Genomic DNA, 12,082 nt, shown 5'->3' on the forward strand with positions numbered 1-12,082 from the left:
GAATAGTTTTGGAAAGAGGAATAGTTTTGAAAAGAGGCATAGTTTTGGAAAGAGGAATAGTTTTTGGAAAGAGGAATAGTTTTGAAAAGAGGAATAGTTTTGGAAAGAGGAATAGTTTTGGAAAGAGGAATAGTTTTGGAAAGAGGAATAGTTTTGGAAAGAGGCATAGTTTTTGGAAAGAGGAATAGTTTTGGAAAGAGGCATAGTTTTGGAAAGAGGCATAGTTTTTGGAAAGAGGAATAGTTTAGAAAAGAGGAATAGTTTTGGAAAGAGGAATAGTTTTGGAAAGAGGAATAGTTTTGGAAAGAGGAATAGTTTTGGAAAGAGGAATAGTTTTGAAAAGAGGAATAGTTTTGAAAAGAGGAATAGTTTTGGAAAGAGGAATATTTTTGGAAAGAGGAATAGTTTTGGAAAGAGGAATAGTTTTTGGAAAGAGGAATAGTTTTGAAAAGAGGAATAGTTTTGGAAAGAGGCATAGTTTTGAAAATAGGAATAGTTTTGGAAAGAGGAATAGTTTTGGAAAGAGGAATAGTTTTGGAAAGAGGAATAGTTTAGAAAAGAGGAATATTTTTGGAAAGAGGAATAGTTTTGGAAAGAGGAATAGTTTTGAAAAGAGGAATATTTTTGGAAAGAGGCATAGTTTTGAAAAGAGGAATAGTTTTGGAAAGAGGAATAGTTTTGGAAAGAGGAATAGTTTTGGAAAGAGGAATAGTTTTGAAAAGAGGAATAGTTTTGAAAAGAGGAATAGTTTTGGAAAGAGGAATATTTTTGGAAAGAGGAATAGTTTTGGAAAGAGGAATAGTTTTTGGAAAGAGGAATAGTTTTGAAAAGAGGAATAGTTTTGGAAAGAGGCATAGTTTTGAAAAGAGGAATAGTTTTGGAAAGAGGAATAGTTTTGGAAAGAGGAATAGTTTTGGAAAGAGGAATAGTTTAGAAAAGAGGAATATTTTTGGAAAGAGGAATAGTTTTGGAAAGAGGAATAGTTTTGAAAAGAGGAATATTTTTGGAAAGAGGAATAGTTTTGGAACGAGGAATAGTTTTGGAAAGAGGAATAGTTTTGAAAAGAGGAATAGTTTTGGAACGAGGGCTAGTTTTAAATTAGAGGAATAGTTTTGGAACGAGGGCTAGTTTTCTGTGTGTGGGGAAGGGAGGAGAAAGGGGGGGTTGCTGTCTCTCTGTCTGGTTAATCCCTCTCTCTGTTTTCACACACACAGCTGTTTCCTGGGGTGGTGGATGTGAGCGAGGTTGTAATGTACCAGACTGAACTATCATACTAAATAACGTTAAACATCCTGTTTGGCTCAGTCGGTGTGGTGCATGTAAGACCAAAGGTCGTGGGTTTGATACAGCCTGGGGACACCTATTCATAAAATGGACCAATGACTTTGGATAAAAGTGTCTGCTGAACGCATTAATACGCTGATCCTGGGTCTGTTTTAGTGTTGTTCCCTTCAGAGGCATTGGGAGATTGCTTCATAGAGCCCCTGGAACGCATGAATAAGCTGATCCTGGGTCTGTTTTAGTGTTGTTCCCTTCAGAGGCATTGGGAGATTGCTTCATAGAGCCCCTGGAACGCATGAATAAGCTGATCCTGGGTCTGTTTTAGTGTTGTTCCCTTCAGAGATATTGGGAGATTGCTTCATAGAGCCCCTGGAACGCATTAAGAAGCTGATCCTGGGTCTGTTTTAGTGTTGTTCCCTTCAGAGGCATTGGGAGATTGCTTCATAGAGCCCCTGGAACGCATTAAGAAGCTGATCCTGGGTCTGTTTTAGTGTTGTTCCCTTCAGAGGCATTGGGAGATTGCTTCATAGAGCCCCTGGAACGCGTTCAGAAGCTGATCCTGGGTCTGTTTAGTGTTGTTCCCCTCTTAGAGGCAGAACACAGGGTCAACACACTTTTATCAGAAAACATTGCTCTCTTTCTTACTCCCTCTTTCTCCCTTTCTCTCCCCCTCTGTCCCTATCTCTCTCTCTCTCTCTTTCTGTCTGTGTCAGGGTTGAGTTTAATGATCAGTTTTGTTTGTTTGAACATTGTAGAGCATTCTAGAAGCCTCGGTGTCAACGTCGTTTCCCACTGGACACACACTGGTTGAATCAATGTTGTTTCGCACTGGACACACACTGGTTGAATCAATGTTGTTTCCCACTGGGCACACACTGGTTGAATCAACGTCGTTTCCCACTGGGCACACACTGGTTGAATCAACGTTGTTTCCCACTGGAAACACACTGGTTGAATCAACGTCGTTTCCCACTGGGCACACACTGGTTGAATCAACGTTGTTTCCCACTGGAAACACACTGGTTGAATCAACGTTGTTTCCCACTGGGCACACACTGGTTGAATCAACGTCGTTTCCCACTGGGCACACACTGGTTGAATCAACGTTGTTTCCCACTGGAAACACACTGGTTGAATCAACGTCGTTTCCCACTGGGCACACACTGGTTGAATCAACGTCGTTTCCCACTGGAAACACACTGGTTGAATCAACGTCGTTTCCCACTGGAAACACACTGGTTGAATCAACGTCGTTTCCCACTGGACACACACTGGTTGAATCAACGTCGTTTCCCACTGGAAACACACTGGTTGAATCAACGTCGCTTCCCACTGGGCACACACTGGTTGAATCAACGTCGTTTTCACGTCATTTCAATGAAATTACATTGAACCAACGTGGAATAGACGTTGAATTGACGTCTTTGCTCAGTGGGAAGAGTGTTTGTTGTGTGTGTGGTTGAATTATATAGCAAATACTTTCAGAAACTTGTGCTTGAGCTTTCAGCATGTCGTGTCCAATGGAAACAATGGAATAAAACGTTTAATTAAGTCAACACGACTGTGTTGTCTCTTCCTGTTCACAGAGTGAGTCGGTGAAATACTTCCTGGATAACCTGGACCGGATTGGCCAGCCGGTGAGTGGGCGGAGCTTCTTTACCTTTAACCTTTGATGTCAGAACCTCTGGCCACACCCCCCATCTGATAGTATTACTGACTATGTAATTACATTATTGTTGAATACTGTTGTTGTACATAAATACTGTTCATAAATGACAAACAAAAACAATCAAAGAGCATGATAATATTACTGTTCTCCTCCTCTCTCTCCTCTCTCCTCCATCCTTCCATCCCTCTCTCCTCCTCTCCTCCATCCTTCCATCCCTCTCTCCTCCTCTCTCCTCCATCCTTCCATCCCTCTCTCCTCCTCTCCTCCATCCTTCCATCCCTCTCTCCTCCTCTCCTCCATCCTTCCATCCCTCTCTCCTCCTCTCTCCTCCATCCTTCCATCCCTCTCTCCTCCTCTCCTCCATCCTTCCATCCCTCTCTCCTCCTCTCTCCTCTCTCCTCCATCCTTCCATCCCTCTCTCCTCCATCCTTCCATCCCTCTCTCCTCCTCTCTCCTCCATCCTTCCATCCCTCTCTCCTCCTCTCTCCTCCATCCTTCCATCCCTCTCTCCTCCATCCTTTAATCCCTCTCTCCTCCTCTCTCCTCCATCCTTCTATCCCTCTCTCCTCCTCTCTCCTGCATCCTTCCATCCCTCTCTCATCCATCCTTCCATCCCTCTCTCCTCTCTCCTCCATCCTTCCATCCCTCTCTCCTCCATCCTTCCATCCCTCTCTCCTCCATCCTTCCATCCCTCTCTCTCTTCTCTCCTCCATCCTTCCATCCCTCTCTCCTCCTCTCTCTTCCATCCTTCCATCCCTCTCTCTCCTCTCTCCTCCATCCTTCCATCCCTCTCTCCTCCTCTCTACCCCTCCCCTCTCTCCTCCATCCTTCCATCCCTCTCTCCTCCTCTCTACCCCTCCCCTCTCTCCTCCATCCTTCCATCCCTCTCTCATCCTCTCTACCCCTCCCCTCTCTCCTCCATCCTTCCATCCCTCTCTCCTCCTCTACTCCTCCCCTCTCTCCTCCATCCTTCCCTCCCTCTCTCCTCCTCTCTGCTCCTCTCTACTCCTCCCCTCTCTCCTCCATCCTTCCCTCTCTCCTCCTCTCTGCTCCTCTCTACTCCTCCCCTCTCTCCTCCATCCTTCCATCCCTCTCTCCTCCTCTCTCCAGAACTATATCCCTAGTCGGCAGGACATTCTGTTTGCACGGAAGGCGACTAAAGGAATCGTAGAACACGACTTTATCATAAAGAAGATTCCGTTTAAGATGGTTGATGTGGGGGGTCAGAGGTCACAGAGACAGAAATGGTTTCAGTGCTTCGACGGAATCACATCTATACTGTTCATGGTGTCATCATCCGAGTACGACCAGGTAGGCTACATACAGACATACAGACAGACAGACAGACAGACAGACAGACAGACAGACAGACATACGTACGACCAGGTACACCCAACCACCAGACCTGAGTATATGAGGTGCGGATGTAGCTGGGAGGTTTTGGGGGTGAAATCACATCTTCAGTTTTAGAGTCAACCGGAAGGGAGACATTTCTCACCTCCTCTCCCATAGGTTCTGATGGAGGACCGGAGGACCAATCGGCTGGTAGAGAGCATGAACATCTTTGAGACGATCGTGAACAACAAGCTCTTCCTCAACGTGTCCATCATCCTCTTCCTCAACAAGACTGACCTGCTGGTGGAGAAGCTAGGCCAGTCTGACATCACTAAAAACTTCCCAGAATACAGGGGAGACCCTCGCAGGCTGGAGGATGTACAGGTAGGATTTAACACACAGGACCTACAGGTAAGATCTAACACACAGGACCTACAGGTAGGATCTAACACACAGGGTCTACAGGTAGGATCTAACACACAGGACCTATAGGTAGGATCTAACACACAGGGTCTACAGGTAGGATCTAACACACAGGACCTATAGGTAGGATCTAACACACAGGACCTACAGGTAGGATCTAACACACAGGACCTACAGGTAGATTCTAACACACTGGACCTACAGGTAACACATACCTGACCAGGTAAACACACCTGACCAGGTACACAAACACACCTGCCCAGGTAAACACACAAACACACCTGACCAGGTACACAAACACACCTGCCCAGGTAAACACACAAACACACCTGCCCAGGTAAACACACAAACACACCTGCCCAAGTAAACACACAAACACACCTGCCCAGGTAAACACACAAACACACCTGACCAGGTACACAAACACACCTGCCCAGGTACACACACAAACACACCTGACCAAGTAAACACACAAACACACCTGACCAGGTACACAAACACACCTGCCCAGGTAAACACACAAACACACCTGCCCAAGTAAACACACAAACACACCTGACCAGGTACACAAACACACCTGCCCAGGTAAACACACAAACACACCTGCCCAAGTAAACACACAAACACACCTGACCAGGTAAACACACAAACACACCTGCCCAAGTAAACACACAAACACACCTGCCCAGGTACACAAACACACCTGACCAGGTAAACACACAAACACACCTGACCAGGTAAACACACAAACACACCTGACCAGGTAAACACACAAACACACCTGCCCAGGTACACACACAAACACACCTGACCAGGTACACACACAAACACACCTGACCAGGTAAACACACAAACACACCTGACCAGGTAAACACACAAACACACCTGACCAGGTAAACACACAAACACACCTGACCAGGTAAACACACAATCACACCTGACCAGGTAAACACACAATCACACCTGACCAGGTAAACACACAATCACACCTGACCAGGTAAACACACAAACACACATGACCAGGTAAACACACAAACACACCTGACCAGGTAAACACACAAACACATGTGACCAGGTACACACACAAACACACCTGACCAGGTACACACACACACACCTGACCAGGTACACACACAAACACACCTGACCAGGTACACACAATCACACCTGACCGTGCTTCTACACCTGCATTGCTTGCTGTTTGGGGTTTTAGGCTGGGTTTCTGTACAGCACTTTGAGATATCAGCTGATGTAAGAAGGGCTATATAAATACATTTGATTTGATTTGATTTGATTTTGATTTGACCAGGTAAACACACAAACTCTCAAACCTCTTCTCTCTCTCTCTCTGCAGGCGTTCCTGGTGCAGTCGTTCAGTCGTAAGCGGCGTAACCGTGGGAAACCTCTGTTTCATCACTTTACCACGGCGATCGACACGGAGAACATCCGCTTTGTGTTCCACGCTGTTAAAGACACCATACTGCAAGAGAACCTCAAAGACATAATGCTGCAGTGATACACACATTATACACACACACATTATATACACACACACACACATTATATACACACACACACACACATTATATACACACACATTATATACACACACACACACACACATTATATACACACACACACATTATATACACACACACACACACATTATATACACACACACACACATTATATACACACACACATTATATACACACACACACATTATATACACACACACACATTATATACACACACACACATTATATACACACACACACACACATTATATACACACACACACACACATTATATACACACACACACATTATATACACACACACACACATTATATACACACACACACATTATATACACACACACACACACATTACATACACACACACACACATTATATACACACACACATTATATACACACACACACATTATATACACACACACACATTATATACACACACACACATTATATACACACACACACACATTATATACACACACACACACACATTATATACACACACACACACACATTATATACACACACACACACACATTATATACACACACACACACACATTATATACACACACACACACACATTATATATACACACACACATTATATATACACACACACATTATATACACACACACATTATATACACACACACACATTATATACACACACACACATTATATATACACACACACATTATATACACACACACACACATTATATACACACACACACACACACATTATATACACACACATTATATACACACACATTATATACACACACACATTATATACACACACACATTATATACACACACACACACATTATATACACACACACACATTATATACACACACACACATTATATACACACACACATTATATACACACACACACACATTATATACACACACACACATTATATACACACACACACACACATTATATACACACACACACACACATTATATATACACACACACACACACATTATATATACACACACATTATATACACACACACATTATATACACACACACACACATTATATACACACACACACACATTATATACACACACACACACATTATATACACACACACACATTATATACACACACACACATTATATATACACACACATTATATATACACACACATTATATACACACACACATTATATACACACACACATTATATACACACACACACATTATATACACACACACACACATTATATATACACACACATTATATACACACACACATTATATACACACACACACACATTATATACACACACACACATTATATACACACACACACATTATATACACACACACATTATATACACACACACATTATATACACACACACACACATTATATACACACACACACATTATATACACACACACACATTATATATACACACACATTATATATACACACACATTATATACACACACACATTATATACACACACACATTATATACACACACACACACATTATATACACACACACACACATTATATATACACACACATTATATACACACACATTATATACACACACACATTATACACACACACACATTATATACACACACACACACATTATATATACACACACATTATATACACACACACATTATATACACACACACATTATATACACACACACACACATTATATACACACACACACATTATATACACACACACACATTATATATACACACACATTATATACACACACATTATATACACACACACATTATATACACACACACATTATACACACACACACATTATATACACACACACACACATTATATACACACACACACACATTATATACACACACACACATTATATACACACACACACATTATATACACACACACATTATATACACACACATTATATACACACAGACACACATTATACACACACACATTATATACACACACATTATATACACACACACATTATATACACACACACACACACACATTATATACACACACACATTATATACACACACACATTATACACACACACACACACACACACACACATTATATACACACACACATTATATACACACACACACACATTATATACACACACACACACACACACATTATATACACACACACATTATATACACACACACACACATTATATACACACACACACACATTATATACACACACAGAGACACACATTATATACACACACACACACATTATATACACACACACACATTATATACACACACACATTATATACACACACACACACACACATTATATACACACACACATTATATACACACACACACACATTATATACACACACACACACATTATATACACACACACACATTATATACACACACACACACACATTATATACACACACACATTATATACACACACACATTATATACACACACACACATATTATATACACACACACATTATATACACACACACACATTATATACACACACACATTATATACACACACACACACATTATATACACACACACACACATTATATACACACACACACACACATTATATACACACACACACACACATTATATACACACACATTATATACACACACACATTATATACACACACACTCACACACATTATATACACACACACACACACACATTATATACACACACACACACATTATATACACACACACACATTATATACACACACACACATATTATATACACACACACATTATATACACACACACACATTATATACACACACACATTATATACACACACACACACATTATATACACACACACACATTATATACACACACACACACACATTATATACACACACACATTATATACACACACACATTATATACACACACACACATATTATATACACACACACATTATATACACACACACACATTATATACACACACACATTATATACACACACACACACATTATATACACACACACACACATTATATACACACACACCCACACATTATATACACACACACACACACATTATATACACACACACATTATATACACACACACACTCACACACATTATATACACACACACACACACACATTATATACACACACACACACATTATATACACACACACACATTATATACACACACACACATATTATATACACACACACATTATATACACACACACACATTATATACACACACACATTATATACACACACACACACATTATATACACACACACACACATTATATACACACACACACACACATTATATACACACACACACACACATTATATACACACACACATTATATACACACACACTCACACACATTATATACACACACACACACACACATTATATACACACACACACATTATATACACACACACACATTATATACACACACACACATTATATACACACACACACACACACATTATACACACACACACACACACATTATATACACACACACACACATATTATATACACACACACACATTATACACACACACACACACACATTATATACACACACACATATTATATATACACACACACACACACATTATATACACACACACACACACACATTATATACACACACACATATTATATACACACACAGACACATTATATACACACACACACACACACACATTATATACACACACACACACACACATTATATACACACACACACACACACACATTATATACACACACACACACACACACATATTATATACACACACACACACATTATATACACACACACACACACACACATTATATACACACACACACACATTATATACACACACACACACACACACATTATATACACACACACACACACACATATTATATACACACACACACACATTATATACACACACACACACACATTATATACACACACACACATATTATATACACACACACACACATTATATACACACACACACAGAGACACACATATTATATACACACACACACACACATTATATACACACACACACATTATATACACACACACACACACATTATATACACACACACACACACACATATTATATACACACACACACATTATATACACACAAACACACATTATATACACACACACACACACATTATATACACACACACACACATTATATACACACACACACATTATATACACACACAGACACACACATTATATACACACACACACACACACATTATATACACACACAGACACACACATTATATACACACACTCATAGATTCTAGACACACACGTTATACACATACATACACACACACACACTAACATTATATATACACACATTATACAGGTATTATATAGAGCCCCCCCCCCCTCCCCTGTGTTTGTAGATTATAGAACCACTAGAAGGGAGGATTTCCCCTTCTGAACAGCGGTCCATGGTGGATGGACCAGACCGGCTGCCATTTTGGTCTTCTGTGGACCCTTGATGGACTGGATGTTAGAGTCACTTGCTCCGGAAGTTCTGCAGTTGTTTGATGCCGTCGGCCATTTTACTTCGACTAGATGGAATTTGCCGCCATTTTGACAGTTCTTGTGGATTTTTAGAACTACATCCGTTCTAGAATTGATCTGTTCTAGAATTGATCTGTTCTAGAATGTATATTTCTATGACCTGAGTAACCACTGCACTGAGAAGCAGACAGACAGTCCTCCTGAACTCTGGACTCTGACCTGTGGAATAGTCAATAGGTCAATACAGGGTCATTATCTGTGGAACCCTGAGAGGTGAAAGGTCAAAGAGGCCTGACCTGTGACCCTGGGGATCGTAGTGGATTATGGGAACTGCAGTCTCAGGACGAGGAAGACTCTTAATGACATCACTGATATGATGACATTGTGGATGACATTATCACAGCAGGAGACCAATCATAGGACTGAGAACTCGTCTAACATCCTGCTTGTCTCCAACTTCTTACATCAGAGATAGACAGAGACACTAAATAGAGAATTAAGAGTTGGTAGAGAGAGAGAGACAGAGAGAGACAGAGAGAGAGAGACAGAGAGAGAGAGAGACAGAGAGAGAGAGAGACAGAGAGAGAGAGAGACATAGAGAGAGAGAGAGAGAGACTAAATAGAGGAGGAAGAGTTGGTAGAGAGAGAGAAAGAGAGACAGAGAGAGAGAGACTAAATAGAGGAGGAAGAGTTGGTAGAGAGAGAGAAAGAGAGACAGAGAGAGAGAGACTAAATAGAGGAGGAAGAGTTGGTAGAGAGAGAGAAAGAGAGACAGAGAGAGAGATCAGTCCAGTCATATGTTATGTGATCATCATCGTGTTGCACAAGTGTTCCTCTTGGTGAACTTAAAGTGAGTTTGTCTCTCTCTCTCTACTCCCCTCCCCCTCTCCCTCCTCCTATCACATGTTGACGATATCAGTACATCATATTCAGGACAGAAACTCTTAATGTGAGTTTGTCTCTCTCTCTCTCTACTCCCCTCCCCCTCTCCCTCCTCCTATCACATGTTGACGATATCAGTACATCATATTCAGGACAGAAACTCTTAATGTGAGTTTGTCTCTCTCTCTCTCTACTCCCCTCCCCCTCTCCCTCCTCCTATCACATGTTGACGATATCAGTACATCATATTCAGGACAGAAACTCTTAATGTGAGTTTGTCTCTCTCTCTCTCTCTACTCCCCTCCCCCTCCTCCTATCACATCTCTCTCTCTCTATTCTGTCGCTGTAACCACTGCCCCCTCTTCCTCTCCTTTCCTCCGCTGCCCCCCCCCCCCCCCCCC

General features: G+C 40.9%; 1 protein-coding gene across 1 annotated transcript in view; it reads left to right on the plus strand.

Annotated features, from left to right (window-relative positions):
- gna12a (guanine nucleotide binding protein (G protein) alpha 12a) overlaps positions 1–6,316 on the plus strand; it is a 34,517-nt gene extending 28,201 nt beyond the window's left edge. Inside the window, exons 3-6 of the mRNA XM_036973893.1 lie at positions 2,868–2,918; positions 4,061–4,261; positions 4,463–4,669; positions 6,063–6,316. Of these exons, the coding sequence (XP_036829788.1) occupies positions 2,868–2,918; positions 4,061–4,261; positions 4,463–4,669; positions 6,063–6,224 (621 nt within the window). The 3' untranslated portion in view covers positions 6,225–6,316. The remainder of the gene's footprint in view (positions 1–2,867; positions 2,919–4,060; positions 4,262–4,462; positions 4,670–6,062) is intronic.
- Positions 6,317–12,082: the final 5,766 nt, after the last annotated feature.

The sequence above is a fragment of the Oncorhynchus mykiss genome, unplaced genomic scaffold (assembly GCF_013265735.2).
Source record: "Oncorhynchus mykiss isolate Arlee unplaced genomic scaffold, USDA_OmykA_1.1 un_scaffold_351, whole genome shotgun sequence".
Lineage (NCBI taxonomy): Eukaryota > Metazoa > Chordata > Actinopteri > Salmoniformes > Salmonidae > Oncorhynchus > Oncorhynchus mykiss.